Source organism: Sparus aurata, chromosome 21, assembly GCF_900880675.1.
Source record: "Sparus aurata chromosome 21, fSpaAur1.1, whole genome shotgun sequence".
NCBI lineage: Eukaryota > Metazoa > Chordata > Actinopteri > Spariformes > Sparidae > Sparus > Sparus aurata.
Window position 1 is genome coordinate 34,773,914 of NC_044207.1, and position 17,638 is coordinate 34,791,551.

The 17,638-nt window shown below is 39.6% G+C and overlaps 1 protein-coding gene across 2 annotated transcripts in view; it reads left to right on the top strand.

Moving 5' to 3' along the window:
* LOC115573202 (GTPase IMAP family member 9-like) overlaps positions 1-16,835 on the top strand; it is a 111,960-nt gene extending 95,125 nt beyond the window's left edge. The window contains exons 1-2 of one of the 2 annotated variants that reach the window (XM_030403892.1): positions 10,162-10,234; positions 15,071-16,835. In XM_030403892.1, coding sequence (XP_030259752.1) covers positions 10,210-10,234; positions 15,071-16,113 — 1,068 coding nt within the window. In that variant the 5' untranslated portion in view covers positions 10,162-10,209 and the 3' untranslated portion in view covers positions 16,114-16,835. Of the gene's footprint in view, positions 1-10,161; positions 10,235-15,070 lie in introns of those variants that run through there. The other variant, XM_030403893.1, reaches the window with a different exon arrangement.
* The last annotated feature ends 803 nt before the right edge of the window (positions 16,836-17,638 follow it).

Genomic DNA, 17,638 nt, shown 5'->3' on the forward strand with positions numbered 1-17,638 from the left:
TCTGGGGTGATCCATCAGATCTGAAACAAGCAGACTGAAGAACAATTTCTTCCCACAGGCAGTGAAATGCACATTCCAAACACTGCATTACATCTCATCAACAGTTGAACTGTAAATAGTTTTATTAATTGCACATTATGAGGGGAGGCTGTAGCTCAGTGGGTAGAGCTGAGGACTAGTGACCTCAGTTACTACCATCAGTAAGGGTCACTGGTTCGAATCCCTGGCTCCCCGCACCGGGACTGAGCTACATGCCGAAGCATCCTTGAGCAAGATGCTGAACCCCAACACTGCTCCTGATGTGCAGTTGGCACCTTCGTGGCAGCCACTGCCATCAGTAAGGGCCCTGCGATGAGCTGGCTACTCATCCAGGGAGTACCCTGGCCTTCGCCCATAGTGTCACTGGATTTGGCCCCAGTACCCCCGCTCCACCTTGAAAAGGTGGTATAAAAGCAGTAACATCACCCGCGGCCTTCATGGATAAAGCGGAAGAAGATGAAACGAAACGAAAACATTATCAGGCACATTAACATGTAGTTACCTTTACATCTAAAGGTGTCTTGAGGGTGAACCCATGAATGTCGACCCATCTGTATAATGTTCATCCAAACTGTACAAATAGTTCACTGCAACATGACAATATCATGCCTTCATTTACCTGAGTCACCTTAGACATCATCACAACATCATCACAACAGTTGCCCCCCTGCCACTGGAGCTGGTGGAGCTGTCAGAGTCAGGAAAACAAGAGGTTACAGAACCACAGCCACAGGAGACTGATTCAGCACAGGAACTGGAGACAGCTGCAGCTCAGCTCAGACAGGTTGCTGCAGAACAGGAACAGAGGACTGCTGCAAGGCAGAGCAGGAGGCCGGCAGCTGGAGGTCTGGACGGGGATCAGGAAAGACCGCCGGTCCGGCTCTGGAGCCAGTCTGCTGACCTGCAGACAAGGAAGCAGGAACAGGTGTCGACTGGGCCACCGACTGAGGACCAGGAACTGGTGGACCTGCTGGTGGAGCTAGATAACAAGTCAGAATCAACAAAGTCAATGAATGAAGTTCATCCTCTGGGGACCAAGAATGTGTGTAGAAAATGTCATGTCAGTCCATCCATCCGTCCTTTGGTCCAGGTCCAATCCATGTGGACTAAAGTAGTGGAGCGACAGACATTAGCATCCACAGAGCAACACTGCTAGTGTGTCTAAAAAGACAATAAAAGAAGAGACAGTCATGTTGATATGAACATTAGAGAAACACATCATGGAGCTGAAACATGATCCTGCTTCATCATTTGGACTCGTTCACCTCAGCCGACACGTTCAACAGCACACAGGTTTTTGTATAAGTCTTTCTCACTGTGGGAGGATACTACTACATCTTTGGCTCTGGAACTAAACTGGTTGTAACAGGTAAAAATAAAGCTTCACTTTCCTTCAGTTGTTTTATTGAACAAGTGTAAAATGTGTTTTTAATGAGTTTCTGCTGCTTCAGGCTTTACATGTTAGTTTGTTCATAATTAGTAGAGAATTCTTGCAGCCGTGCAGCTATTGTTCCATAAAAAGGTTCATAACTCCTGAAAAGATGTTTAAATCTCACTGCACAGCTGAAGTTCTTCTTTATTTCTGCAGGAGATCAAACTGATTCATAGAGAAAAAGTTTGATATTGACAATGTTACAAATATACAGTATTTGATCCTCTCAGTAATTCAGCACCATCTCTTGTTTTTATAAAGCAACATCATATATGATATCAAACATCATTTAATATATGTCAGTAAATGTATTTGATAAACATTTAACTTTATGTTTTATAGGATCATTAATAATTCATTAATAAGTGGTCAAATGTATTTGTATGATGTTACATATGTCTTATATATATATGTATATATGAAAACACACACTGAATAACAATACATATAAAATATGCAAATTATACTAAATTATGAAACACATATTTTTAAAAATGATGCAGTATGATATACAATGAAACATGAAAATATGTTTTTTTATTGATTGAATTTTAAATAATTCATATATAATGATAAATATATTAATTAACAATTTAACATATAATTTAAACAAAAAAGAATAATGCCAAAGATAAATTCAAGTAAATGTATTAGCAGCGCATGATGGTAAATATTGTGTACGACATACTGTTTTCATTATCAATGATTATATCATATCATATTATATTGTATTATATTACATTATATTATATTATATTATCAGATTTAATTTAATCATATGTGAAGTTACTGAAAAGAATCAATCAATTCTCACCTTTATTCATTTGATATTACAGAGCAGTTATTATTTGTATTTAACATATCTGAACGTTTCATTGTACTTGTGTATAAATTGTGTAAAAATAGTAAGAAAACAATTATGATATTATTGATGAACTGATTTGTTTTTCTGTAGCAACTGAGTTCAAGTACACGCTGGTAAATCTGTAATATGTTAGACATGTTGTAATAACTTCTAAAAGTATTTTATGTGACGGTAAATATACAATTTATCATAAAATATATATTAAAATAACATTTAAAAAGGTTTTGAATTTTGCCAAATACCTTTTTCATGATTATATCATCTTTTATATCATTAAACCAACAAGGTTTTACCTACTTCTATATAAAATTACATATTTTTTCACATTACTAACATGAAGACATGTATTTGTAATTGTGTATTAAGTGTAAATATTCATGAACAACATGAAATTCAAGATGCATTTTGTTTAAAAATATATATAATATGTGGTGGATATTGTAAACATTAAAACGTCAGCGCGTATTAAACTTGAGGGTAAATATGTCCTTTATTATAATCTGTCTTTTATCATGATACAGATGAAGATTTCCCATTGTATGAAAATATGATGTTATATTATTATTAGTAAGAGTCATAATAATGATGAATGTGCACATTGAAAGAAAGAAGTGCTGAACACATAATGTTGTTTGTCCCCATATAACATATGATGACATGACATGATGAGTGTGTTTGATGTGCAGGTGAATCCAGTCTATGTGTTGAACTTTGTGCTGTATTGATGAGTAGTTTAGTGATCAGAGTCCATGTAGTTTCCAGGATCACACTGAATGCAGTGCAGTGCTGGAAGCTGCTGTTGACTGTGTCAATGTGTGTCTGTGCTGCTTGTTGCTGCTGTCAAGCTTCAGATGAGCAGGTAGTGAAGCCCGTGGTGAGCGTGTACCCAGCAGCATCCAGAGCCCACCTGGAGGGGAGGAGCTCCCTGCTGTGTGTGGCCTCAGACATGTTTCCTCCTCTGGTCCGCTTCTCCTGGAAAAGACGAAAGGAAAATAAGGTGGAGTTGCTCCCTGCTGAGGGAGAGCAGCTGAAGCTCAGTGAGTCGGAATGTACCACCACCATCTTGCCTCTTGATCGGGACGCTCTCGACACGTATAAATACCGCTGCTCCGTCCAGCACGAGGGGGGCACAGTGGAGGCCCAAGCAGAACAAGGTAATGAGTGTGTTGTGCTGAAGAAAGAAAAATAATCTTCTGACCTGGCCATGACTCCGACCTGCACTTGGGTTGCCGTGTTATGTGAGCACTGACTGTGCTGCACATTGAAATTGGAGGACGGGTTACTGATGTGGATCTCAGGTCAGAGAGAGAGTGACAGGCCTGATAATAAAGCTTTGTTAGCTGCTGAGGATGTTTATGAATCATCTGAATGTCAAACCTGTTAACTTATCTGGTCTGAGTAACTAGAGTGTTTGACATTCACTGACTAATAATTAGACACATTGTCGGGCATGTGTAACTATTTAATTTAAGTACAACCTCTTTTACTTTCCTAATGCATAAGCACAAGTAGGTAATAATGTGTCATGTTGACCCACTGCTGTAAGTAGTAGTGTGCAGGCTGCAGCAGTTGTTTGTCCTTCTCTGTCTGCTGCAGCTACATGTTTCTGTTGTACAGTAATATTCAGGCTAATCGACTCTATAACTGTCCAGATAACCTCAGGAAAGTGTTGCAGAAGCTGCTGGAGAAGAACCTTCTAATCTGCATCTACACCTGAAGCATCAGATAATTTAGAATAATGTGGTCTCTGATACACTGCTGTGTTATTATTATTTTTACTGTTGTTGTTTTTATTATCACTGAATGTCACAGTTAAACCTTGTTACTAATTAAAAACAGATCTTAGTCAGATTAAATGAAGCTTATTTGTACAGTGCCTGCTTTATATGAAGTAGAATGACACAACAGACTTCATGCAGTGGTGTAACAGTCTGGATTTACTGTATGTTTGAATATAGCTGCAGTTCAAACAACAAGCAGCAGCATCACATCCAGCGCACCACCTACCTCCATCGTAACTCAGCCCGAAGCAGGTGAGTTCTGTTAAATATTTTACTGTGTTCTTTGTCTGCGTAAAACCATTAAAAGATTCACAGAATGTAAATAATTCTCGAGGGGGGCACAGTGGAGGGCCATCTCTGTACGCAACGGACAAGGAAGAAAACCAAAATTGGAGGGCCGTGATGTTCAGGCCTCAGACGGCACGGCATTAAAAACAGATACAATACTGTGCCGGAAATCGTCACGTCTCTGATCCACTGCTATGTTGTCATTATTATTGTCTTTATTATTATTATTGTTATTATTATTATTATTATGACTAAATGTCAAAGTTAAACCTTGTTACTAATTAAAAACAGGACTTAGATTAAATGAAAATGAAGCTTATTTGTACAGTGCCTACTTTATATGAAGTAGAATGACACAACAGACTTCATGCAGTGGTGTAACAGTCTGGATGTACTGTATGTTTGAATACAGCTGCAGTTCAAACAACAAGCAGCAGCATCACATCCAGCGCACCACCTACCTCCATCGTAACACAGCCCGAAGCAGGTGAGTTCTGTTAAATATTTTACTGTGTTCTTTGTCTACATAAAACCATTAAAAGATTCACAGAATGTAAATAAATCTCTGTACGCAAGGGACAAGGAAGTAAACCAAAATTGGAGGGCCGTGATGTTCAGGCCTCGGACGGCACGGCATTAAAAACAGATACAATACTGTGGTGGAAACCGTTACGTCTCTTATCCACTGCTATGTTGTCATTATTATCATCATTATTATTATTATTGTTATTATTATTATTACTGAATGTCACAGTTAAACCTTGTTACTAATAAAAACAGGTCTTAGTCAGATTAAATGTAGTGCCTACTTTATATGAAGTAGAGTGACACAACAGACTTCATGCAGTGGTGTAACAGTCTGGATGTACTGTATGTTTGAATACAGCTGCAGTTCAAACAACAAGCAGAAGCATCACCACCACATCCAGCAAAACGCAGCCTGAAGCAGATGAGTTCTTCATGTACAAAGACAATCACTTACCAGAGCACCATTCTGATGAAAACTTTACTCTGTCTGTCTGTGTGTGTGTGTGTGTGTGTGTGTGTGTGTGTGTCAGTGTCCTTCCAGTCTCAGTGCAGGGTGAAGCTGCTCTGTGTGCTCTACACAGTGCTGATAGTGAAGAGTCTGGTGTACTGCTGTGGACTCTCTCTGCTGAGGATCCTCTGAAACAAGGGACCGTCCACCAACTGCTCACATGCTGACTGACTGTTTTCTGCTCGCCTTTTCTCACCATCAAATCTCATCAGTTCGTCTCATTGATCACTTTGATCAGCACTCACAAATGTCAATGTTCATGTTTTGTGGTTGGTTGTAAAATGTATCTTTTGATGCACAGGTTAGATTCAGTCATCCTACATATATAAATACATATATACACATATATATCTGCAGTGACTGAGTATAAATTCTGTGCTATAGTGTTATTTTCATCCTCTAGTTTATTTCCACTTTGAATTGTGACTTGTATAATAATAGAACATGAAGCTGAATCATTAGCTGTCTGCTAGATATTTGATTGTTTTAGTATTTTTCTCTTCTTGTCTTTCTTTTTCATACATCATGCAGAGTGTGGCAGCTTTGTTCAATTCTTTCAGTGTAACATTCTCAATAAAGTGAAAAATCACAGTGTGTGTTTTAGAAACAGTCTTGTTTTCATGGATTTCAGTTTGTCTTCAGAGCAAATCATCAGAAACAGAATCAACTTCATGGACCATGTATGTTGACGCCTACAAGTCATTTGACTCTGGTTGTAATTAGCTCTCAATATACTTTCACACAGCAGCAAGAACAAATGTAGAGGAAGATGTGAATATTAGCATACAGCTAAACAAGGACAACAAAGCTAAAGAAAGAGAAGCAAACAGAAACATATAGCTATTATATACAAGTCAGTAGGTGTGGCTGTGCCACCAGGTTCAGTGCTGAGCCCCTTTTATAATTGTGTCAGTGTGGATGTCAAACTCTACGCTGATGACACTGTTGTTTACACACATGAACAAACAGCAGAGCGAGCTGCTTTCAAGCTACAACTGCTATAAAATGATCACACAGCACCTTCATCAGTCGCCTTCCAAGTTGGTGTCAGGCTGCAGAAACTGTCAGTAAACTGTCACCTTTACAGAATCAATCAAACAGTATCAACACATCTTTTATTTCAGCTTCTCAGCTCCCAGGTTTGTCTCCCAGGTGAATAAGACAGATGGAAGCTGAGACAGTGAGTACTGAGCGCTGTAACTGTTGTAACTGTCATTGTGTTGTTCATGTGAAAAAGTGCAGCTAACGGTGAGGAGGCTGCAGAGCAGAAACCCACACAGCCCGTCTGCTGCAGGAAAGGAAGTGCTGGTTGGCTCTCAACAGTTTTTTATGAGTCCTAATAACCACTGAGAACAGATTCATATCTGCTGCTGTACACACTCATCAACTCCTCTCCCTCTCTGGACTGCTTTGTCTTTTCTCTTGTTGTCTGGAAGCCTTTTTTCCACTGAGCCCTCCACCCACACAAAGTTGAACTGAGCCCAGAGACCAACAGTGACCCCCCACCTGGAGCTCACGTTCATGGACTTTATTTATGGTGATTTCCGCCATCACAGTTTCACTTTACAGTTCACACTTGGTGTAGATGAGAGCCAACAAGTCCTCATAGAAAACTAACAAAAGGCTTCTTAGTCAGCGTCCTCCACAACAACACATGTGAGTGTTTTCTGACGCCTCAGTGGTTCATGTCACTGAGGGTGTGTCTGTTACACTCTCTGGTTGGAGGAGCTCGTTCATGCAAACAGATTCTTGTTCATGTTCAGAACCTCAAAGAGCTTTTTGATCAAATAGTCCAAGAAGTGAGGAGCTCCAGGAGCTCGACTCAGGAACTAAATCAGGAGCTTTAGTCTGTTCCTGTCAGCATTTTCACAGCACAAACAACTGTCAAATAAAGGGTTTAAACACAGACGCTGAGCTGTGATGTCATTATTTACAGTCAGTTATTACTGATGAGTTTTCCTGTTTGTTACAGTCGAGCAAACTGAGAGAGGTCAACCTAACAAACACAGACAGGAAGCTGAAAGAAATGAGACTGAAGACTAAAATCAACTCCACTGTTCAACTTGAGAACAAAATGTTCTGAGATGATTCAGGTTACTATAGCAACACCATGTGACAGTGTTTTTATATGTCTCACTTACATTTCCATGTTTTTATATGTACATGAATAAATATGATATTTAGATCAAATATTCAGTTTGAATGAAGAATGGTTTGATTTGTGTTCACCACCTGTTCACAACATTAGAAAATATTTCCTCCACACAGGAAATGACACCACCTTCAATGTTTAGTGAGGTTACTCTGCAGAATCATTTATAAATGTTCTGTGTTCATGTTACGTGTCCCAGGATTGGTACTGAAGTAACACAAGAGATGTCTGTAAAATACAGATAAAGATCAGCAGCAGTGAAGACACATGTTAACCGTTCGGTACGGCAAAAGATCCCCTGAAACAACCTGGGGCACAATAGTTCCTGTGTCCCACCTGTATGCTGCTCACGTTCTCCACACATATTTGTCACACATTAAAAATAAAATAAATTAGTGGGTTATCGCAATTTTAACTTTCACTTTCGTATTTGGAGCAGTTTGCATAGTGATCAGATCTAAAATGGTGTCTTCCAATTTCACTGGTAAAACAAAAATGGACTGTGAAAATCAGCAATTCAAGAAGATTGGACCAAAATTTGCATTAATTCTCCCTCCAACCAGCACGAGACCCATGTGCTTACAGTGAAACTCTCGCCAAAAAGCAACCAGGGCTTTATTTGTGATTGAATATGTGTCAAACCTTCATGTAAACGCATAATTACGACGAAAGAGGCACTTTCAAGATTTACCGTAGTTTCATTCTGGGCAAGCTAATTTTCAGTGGGATGCAGGGGCACTCTGGCCCAAGCATCAAAATCTCTATTTTTAAAACAGTAAGAAGACTCGACACAACATGAAACTTTGCTCGTAGTATCACCAGGGTCTCTACACATGAACACGAGCACTGTGAACATTCCTTGTGTACACAGAGTTTACTAAAAATAACTTTTTGAACAACTCACGTTAGCAGTAGCAGCTCCTGCCCACTGCCATTATGGCAGACAAAAAGTGTCGATCCCCAAGTGCGACCTAACAGGCAGGAGAGTAACGGTGGACCGCTCCTCAAGCCTGCCTGTTTTATTTAAAAGCCCTGCTGAAGGTCAAACCATACAGGTGGGGACTTGAGTCAGACTCGAATCACAAATTTGAGGACCTGAGACTTGTTTGCCTCACACTGAGGAAAGACTTGACTTAGTTTTTGTGAATTAAATCTAGTTCTTTTTATTGTTGTGTGAACCTGTCTCATCCCTGAGCAAAACATGTGATTGAGCCATTTGAGTGTCATGATAGAACCGTTGGTTCATTGCTCCTGCTTAAAGGGCCAGTCATGATAACAATATACGTCAGCTTTTCAAAATTATACTCGATTAAGATTATATTGGCCCCATGGTGTATCTGCCCACCAGGAAATCACCTGTTATGTCAGTGAGCAGTCCAGTGCTGGATGTGGTTCCCACCACCTCTTAAAATACAGACTGAGTGGGTCAGTCCCTCTATCAACCACTGAACACCTTCTTACTGTGGTGTCCTTTACATTTGCCTTCAGCTCAGCATATTATGTACATGTTAATGTGTGATATGAAAATAGTCCTTATATGGTAAAAACAAGCAGTTGCATATCTAAGATACAAAGTTCAACTGAGGTCAGTCACACTCTTGGTCTCAATAGTTTTCCTCTGTGACACACAAACTCAGTTGATTTCTTCCCATTACAGCCTTCATCATGAATTCTGACTTTGAGATGCTCGGCTGAGCAGATTCATCAAACTGTTGTGGCTCCTTGTGAACCTCCACAGTCTCTGTCACAGATCCTGTAAGACAAGCATGTATTCTTTAATAAAGATTAAATGATAGCATCTGATTTTCAAGTCTTTCTTTATTACACCACTCTGATGCCATAGACGCATTACAGTTATAATCTGACTGTGTTTGCAGCACACATGTTTATGTAACGTCATGCTGTGAGTTCAGATGGCTGGCTGCACTCTATGTGCACTGTATTGTTGCAGTTCAAAAGAACAGGTGGCATTTCTTGTGAATGCTGATGGGAGGGGTGAGCTAATTTACTGTTTAGATTTCACCTTTAGAACTGAGCACATGATAAATATATAATATAATGATGACAATAAAACCATATATGAGGTCATGAACATGAGGAAGTTCAAACTTAGTGGGGAAAGAAATATCAAAGTGAACCAATAAGGAGGGTATAGTCTTTGTCTGTCAGCACTATTTTTATTATCCCCATTATGTTTTTTATAGACGGAAGATTAGAGCCAAGAGAAAACCTTATGTTAATTCTGAGTTTAAAATCTAAACTAAACTGTCTTTTATACACTTTTATATTATTGTGAAAAACCACGTTGAAAACATTGTAATATATTCTGTAAAACACCAGAAATGTAAATCACAAGCCATCAAATCACGAGACAGTAAGAAAGGCTCAGGATCATAGACTTTGGAAATTAAAGAAAGGGATCGAAAACACATTTAGATTCAATCTATGATCCACTGCAGCAGAAGTTAAGATCTGGTGTTCAGTGTGACGTCAGCTGTGTTTTATAGGTGTAGTTTGTTGCACGAAGTCCTCATATAGAGAGCTGTTGTTGCAGACAGTTTTAACTTTACGTCTCTACTTCAGCTGCACACCAGCTCTTCTCTCCACAAACCAGCTATGGCCAGCAAATGTGCTGAACGTGGTAAGTCAATAAACTGTATTCTTAATTTCAATCAGCATGTATTAAAATTCATATTTACACTTTGTTTCCAAAAACAGTTAAAGAAGGGGCAGCGCTTAAATAACATCAATGAACTTTTCTCAAGTCTCCAGCATTAGAGAGGTGTTTCTGTTATTCTGTCTACCATCACTGATCTTAATTTGATAGAAAATGAGTCTGAAACAGCTTCAACAGAAAGTTCATAACCTTCATGAACGGAGGGTTTGTTTCAGGACTGTTGTGTCAGACTGCTTTAGTGTTAGATGGACCTCATAAACTTGTGCACTGATTTGCTCAGCTGATCAAATCAGTGCACACGAAGAGAAACTGCTGTATAAGAAGGCATCAGTTTTAGCTTGATGTACCCAATTAACTGCTAAAAAAGATCCAGTATAAAATTCCTTTAAGGTTCTATGAGATTTAAAACAATTATATAGCAGCAACTAAAATGTCCTTGTGTTATTACACTGTGTTCTACTTGAACTTGGAAGTCGGAATTCCTGAATTCAAAGTCAACACTTTCAGCTGGAATACCCACTGAAGTCGGATTTCTGACTTGGAAGTGAGACGCACCTCACAAACACTGACCGTAAAATCTAAGATGGCTGCTCTGCTAATCAACAACTGTGACCGCACAGCTGGAGAGTGTGCTGTCAATCAGCACAGCTGTCTCATTTGTCACATTAAACAGTCTTACACACAGTGCTGCTGACAAACTTCTATCTGTGGACATGTTGCAACATACAAACAACAACAAAAAAGAATTTAAGAATGTAGTCAAATGTACAACTGCCCCATGTCAGTGTTGCCCATGTTCACCTCGCCTGATGTTATGCATACCCCAGAGCTTTAAATATTAGCAGTACATATTTGCTCACTTTTCAAACATCCCATCAGAAACAGCCAGATACAATAATAAGGAGCTCAGGAATGTGCTGATGGGGAAAACAGTCATTGGGAAGAGCACCACAGGCAAGTGTATGCCAGCCTGACATTAACTTTGTACAATGCATTACCTACTGTACATATGCAGTAAAACATTTAGTATAGCACCATGTCAAATTTACCTGCAGCCCTCAATCTTTCCTATATGAGCTACAACCTGTCCGGGGTTCCCAGAGACAAGAAGAAAGCAAAAATATATAATTTTGCTAAGGAAAATGACAAAAATAATAGTAATGCACAGTGACTTGAGTAAGTAACTTTAATCTGATTACTTCTTTGGAAATATTAACGTGTTAGATTACTCAGTACTGAAAAAAGTGGTCAGATACCGGCATCACTGCCGGCAGACAGAGTCTTTTTTAACGGGGGTCCGGGGATTTCTCCCCCTGGAAATTTTGAAAATTGGGCTGTTAAAGATGCTTTTCAACATAGTTTGAGAAGGAAAGGAAGGCCAATCGTTGGGGTCCTCATCATCATATTTTATTTTTCCCTCACTATAGGCCTACTGAGTTATGTTTACGTTAAAGATATTATAGCCTGTAATACGACCTGTGCTGTGTGCAAAGGCTGTTAGAGCAGGTAGAACATTCCCTTTTATTATTTCTTCGCTTCATTGTCTATCTGCATTGGGCCTTTGTAGGGTATTAAAAGAAAATTTAACAGAGACTACACACCCAGACTACACCCACCACCACAATTCAATTGTTCACAAGCCTGAGCTGAAGTATTATCAGTTGTTGGGGGAGATGAAGTCTCACTCTCCACGTCTTCTTGCTCTGGCTGCAACTTTTCTTTTCTAAAGAACCTCGGTATATCCATAATAACTAACTACTATAAATGCTGCAATGGCAGGCTAATAGACGGGCTCTGGTAATATCAGTGACGCAGAGAGGGCGAAAGAATAACACTGATGTTGATGTTGGCTATAGCCCCGAATGCCCAGGTCTAACGACGCACCTGTAACTAACACTTAAAATTAAATGAACCAACATGTCCTTATTCAAGTCCACCTGCTGCTGTGACCCTGCGACTCCACCTGTCTGATAAAGAGGACGGCTGTGCTGCAAATTAATCGCCATTCAGAGTGAGAAAACAGTTTGAAACAATGTTTTGCATTCATTAGCGGTAGGGGGGCACTATTTTCCTCAGGTGACACTTTGTTTAGTGAAAGAGCTTCTAATGTCTTCCACCTTTCATTTCTTGCCCTCCATCCTCAAACATGTGTTGCACAAGAACATTGTCGACCAGTGTTGGGAGTAACGGCGTTTAAGTATAACGGCGTTATTTTTTCAGTAACGGAGTAATCTAATGAATTACTTTTCCCATCGTTACTACGCTGTTACCGTTACCGACTATAAAATGTGGCGCGATACAAATTGAAGTTTCTCATTGAAGCTGTTGTCATCCGACTCGGCTCTCAGCCACCGGCGCAGCAGGGCTGCTTTATTTTTCTCCGGTGAGGCAGGAGGGAGGGGCGGGACAACCACAGAGGTGATGATGATTGGCTCTCTAAGGTAGAGTGAGAGTTTGTAAGCCAATCAGAGGCTGTGTTCGGTTTACACACAAACCACACAGCCTCGCACACACAAACTAGCAGAGGTGAGCTGCAGAAATGGCGAGTCCAGAGGGAAAGTTAATGTTTTCAAAGTGGAAGTACAGACACTACTTTAACCTCCTTTGTCCACGTCCGTTTTAAGCAACTCTAATCTAATGAAGCATCTCTCAACTGCACGCGCTTCTACAACACTAGTGGCCAAAAACTCTGTTGTTGACACTGTTGATGATGACAGCAGGTGTGGCTAACGTGAGCTCCGCTAACACAGAAGGATACGGAGCCGTCCGAGCAGCTAAAGCTGGATGTTTCTGCTCCAGCTTCACTAAAGCTTGTGACACAGACTGAACTGAATGCAATGATAGTCAGGTATGTTGTTGAGAACATGCTCCTGTTACCAGACTCCTTCATTGGCTGAATACCAGGGAGAGCAGGTGCCAATCCGCCATGCAGAAAGACATTTTCTAAATACAGAGATGCAGAGTACATTAAAATCAATGCCGAGCTCAAAAGGGGAAGAAAAGAAAGTAACATAAGAGTTACTTTTCCTGGTAACTAATTACTTTTATATTGGAGAAATTCCATTACTAACTCAGTTACTTTTTGGGAGAAGTAACTAGTAATTATAACTAATTACTATTTAAAAGTAACGTGACCAACACTGTTGTCGACCTCCTCTCGTCAACACTGGCAAAGCCTACAAGTGAAACAACTTCAACAGCCGACAGGGAGCCAATCAGAAACCAGACCTGTCTCAAAGACATATTTGGGAGGCGGTGCAGAAGTGGGAAAAGATTTAACCCTCTGTGTGCCGCAAGAGGAGCATTTTTTTTCCTTCAGCCTTAATGTTGGTGTGGACATTTCAGCCATCGTTTGAGATTGATATGTACACATCCATATGGTCCATACGCAATTCTACGCCTGTGGCCACAGGAAACACCATTCTAGGAAAAAAAGATGATTATATCAAGAATCTCTCTTTAATATTCGACTGAACACTGTGTCAAAACTTTCACTTCAATCAAACAAAACTCAAATTCTTCATACGGTTACATACAAATGCAAATGAAATTTAACTATAGTCAAGTATAAAAACGAAACAATATCTGCCTTATGTGAAATAAAGTGAATTTTAAAGAATATAACTTGCTTCTCACTATTAACCCTTTATATTCTGTGTGTCCTCTTATGAATTGTGCTTAACAAGGTATGACTGGTCCTCTAATTCAGTGAGTCCATTACTCAGTCCATGAAAATAAGAGTATCGGTCAGTCCTTGATCCAAAATCAACGAATGTCTTGTTAATTAAAAAACAAGAATTCTCACTCAGAACTGTGTTTGAGTTGAGTTGCCCTCACCAAGTGTTGTGTTGGTATTGTAAGACCTATTTATTGTGAACTCATTAAATATTGCCCCTGACAAAGACCCTCCATATTATGATTGTAAAAGAAATATTTACATAATCAAATGAAAACATTTATCAGACGCGTTTGTCCAAAGCAACTTACATACATTCAAACACTGACAGCAGTGCCGAGCAGCACATCAGGAGCAGTTTGGGGTTCAGTATCTTGCCCAAGGACACTTCAACATGCAGACCAGGAGAATCGAACCAGCAACCTTCTGATAACAAGACGCCGGCTCTACTCCTGAACCACAGCTGCCCAAAAACTAAACTAAAACTTTATGAACACTAAAAACCTAAAGTCAAAACCGGCACAGTGAAAATAAAAAGGAATAAGAACTAATGAAAAATACCAAACTTTTACAATTATGATTGTAACATGTATCTAATTATATATTCATATTTACTGCAGGCTATGAATCAATCTCAACAGTTCTGAAAAGGGCAGAGCTTAAATGGAAAAACAGAACTTTTCTCACAGTTGCCAGCATTTTGTCTGTCTGATTTCCATCAACATGTTTAAGCACAAGTCTGTTATAACTTTACATTACTATAATTGCTTATTATTACAATTCAAGATGGATAATAATGTTCCTAATTCATGTTTGTTAATTAAACATCACTTACAGCTCATGATGAGAGTTCCTGGTGCAACATTTCTTTAAACTGATCTTGAGTAATTTGTCTTGAATTCATTAGTAAAGTGAGATGATTTAGAGGTAACCAAGACCCAACATCTGCTCAGATGTTCAACTATTGGTGGTAAGAAACTAAAACAGGCAGACAAATCTCCAAAACCATCTTGGAAACCGCCATCAAGCTCCACTGCAAAATGTCAAATTACTCATGTCAACGTCAAAGATGCACAATCTTATGAAAACCTGCAACTAAATGTTTCTTCTTTTTTCCCTGTCAGGACCGAACATATACAACAATGAGGAGATCAGGATTGTGCTGGTGGGGAAGACTGGAGCTGGGAAGAGCTCCACAGCAAACACTATTCTGGGAGAAAAGAAGTTTGAAGCAAAGTTCTCCTTTAAGTCTTTCACTAAACAATGTGCTAAAGCCGATGGTGAGGTAGATGGACAACAGGTTGCTGTTATCGACACTCCAGGTCTGTTTGACACCTGTGAGGATGAAGAGAAAACCAAACGAGATATTGTTCAGTGCATTTCTTATGCTTCTCCTGGACCTCACATCTTCCTGGTCGTCATCAGACTGGGCAGATTCACGGAGGAAGAGAAGAACATGGTGCAGAAGATTCAGCAAATCTTTGGAGAGGAAGCAGACAAATACAGCATGGTTCTCTTCACCCATGGTGACCTGCTCGAAGAGGAACCGATTGAGGAGCTCTTAAAGGAAGATGAAGACCTGCAGGAACTTGTGTCCAGATGTAACAGTCAGTACTACGTCTTCAATAATAAGCTGAAGAATCGTTCTCAGGTCAGAGAGCTGCTGAACAAGATCAGAAATATAACAGAGAAGAACGGAGGAAGACACTACACCACTGAAATGTTCCAGGAGGCAGAGAAGAAGATTGAAGAGGAGAAACAACGAATCCTGAAAGAGAATGAAGAGCAAAGACGCAAAGAGCTGGAGGAGCTGAAGAAGGAAATAGAGAAGAAGTATGAGGAAAAATTTAAAGAGGCGAAGGATGACATGGAGAAGCAGAAACAACGAATCCTGAAAGAGAATGAAGAGCAAAGACGCAAAGAGCTGGAGGAGCTGAAGAAGGAAATAGAGAAGAAGTATGAGGAAAAATTTAAAGAGGCGAAGGATGACATGGAGAAGAAGTTAAAGGCTGAGTGTGAAAAAAAACTTAGCGAACTACAAGAAAAACAAGAAACGGCGGCTCGACGCCAGGCAGAGGGAAGTCCTGCAGTAATCAGTGGGATAGGGATAATGTTTGGGTTAGTTACAGCTATAGCTGTAATAGCGAGTTTTTGCAGTATTTCATAAAAAGCTTCTTGACTTTGTGATGTCAGACTGCAGCAGATAAATTAGCTGCAGCTCCAGTTTTTGGTCTCCTCATTGGGCCTGAATTGTACTGATAGCATACTGAATGAAAATTGCTGTTGTTTTAGATTTTAATGTGATGTATTGTGATGATTGGAATATGTGTTTCCAAGATGTAGACCGATCATTTACTAACTTGTTGTTGACATTAGACATCAGTAACAAACTCAGTCATTTTCTGTGACTGATTCACAATAAATTCACTCTTTGTTTCACCAGTTGAATAGTTTTAAAGCAAAGCAGCAGCAAATCTAGAGCATCATACTTTATGTGCTGTGAGTCCTTTCTTTAGAGACAAACACTGTAAAATAAAGTAATGTAAAATAAACTAATGTAAAATAAATTACACATGAGACAAAGTCATTCTGAACAGTAACAGCTTGGAGGGGTTAGCAAGAAATTAGCTGTGAACATTAAAAAAACAGCTTATTGGGAACATTGAAGTTCTCTGTTTGCTGTGATTTTATTGATGATTGAATGTGTTGGTTTGTTGTGTATGATGTCATTTAGTCACCTGACACCTGCTCAATCAAGAATCACAATTTAAATACATGTTTTGATTTTATGTCCATTGTGTGATTTAACGTCTAACAACTTGTGCGATTTAATGTCTCTGGATTCATAATGTTGAATAAATAATCAATAATAATAAAACATTTTTACATCTGTCGGTAAGATAAATGAATGTTAAATAGTGCTACAGATTGTCATGAAAGCTTTAATAAGGGGATGGTTGTTGAGACTCAGTCTGGTTAAGGTCATGTGTTTTTGTTTTTGGTCTTCCTGTTTTAGTTTGTAATTCTTACCCTTCCCTCTCGTTTCAGGTGTCTTGACTTCCTGCCCTCATGTTCTCCTGTGTGCTGACTTGCAGCAGCCCCGCTCTGATTGTTCTCACCTGTGTCTGTGTCTCCCCCTCCCCTTGTGTATTTAAGTCCTGTGCCTACTGTCTGTCCTTGCCAGTTTGTCCTGTTGTCACGTTGAGTGTCCCAGCCTTATTCCTCGAGTTCTAAGTCAAGTCAGCAGTTCTTAGTTTCCAGTTTAGTGTTTGCTGCCATTCTGTTTTGCCTTGAGCATTACATTTGAGTTCTTTATCTGAACCGCTCTCTGTGTGTTGAGTCGTGCATTTGAGTCCCTGCCACTGATCTCTCTCTGTGGTGAAATAAAGTTGATAATAAATTAAGCTGATAATAATTCTGTAATTCTTTTCAGAGGTTGATGTTATGACATTCCATGTTATAGTTTTCTCCCTGTCTTTTGTTGTCCTCTCGTTTTAGATCCCCTCTCCCTGCTCGTGTGGTTTCGTCCTCCACCCCGATTACTTCCACCTGTTTACCTTGTGTGTATTTATAGTTCCTGTGTTTCCCGTTGCCAGTTCGTCTTTTGTCTCCGTATATATCGTCCAAGCCTTTGTTCCTACCGTCCTCCTGGTCATTCCTGGTTTTCGACTACAGCCTGTGATTTCAATCGA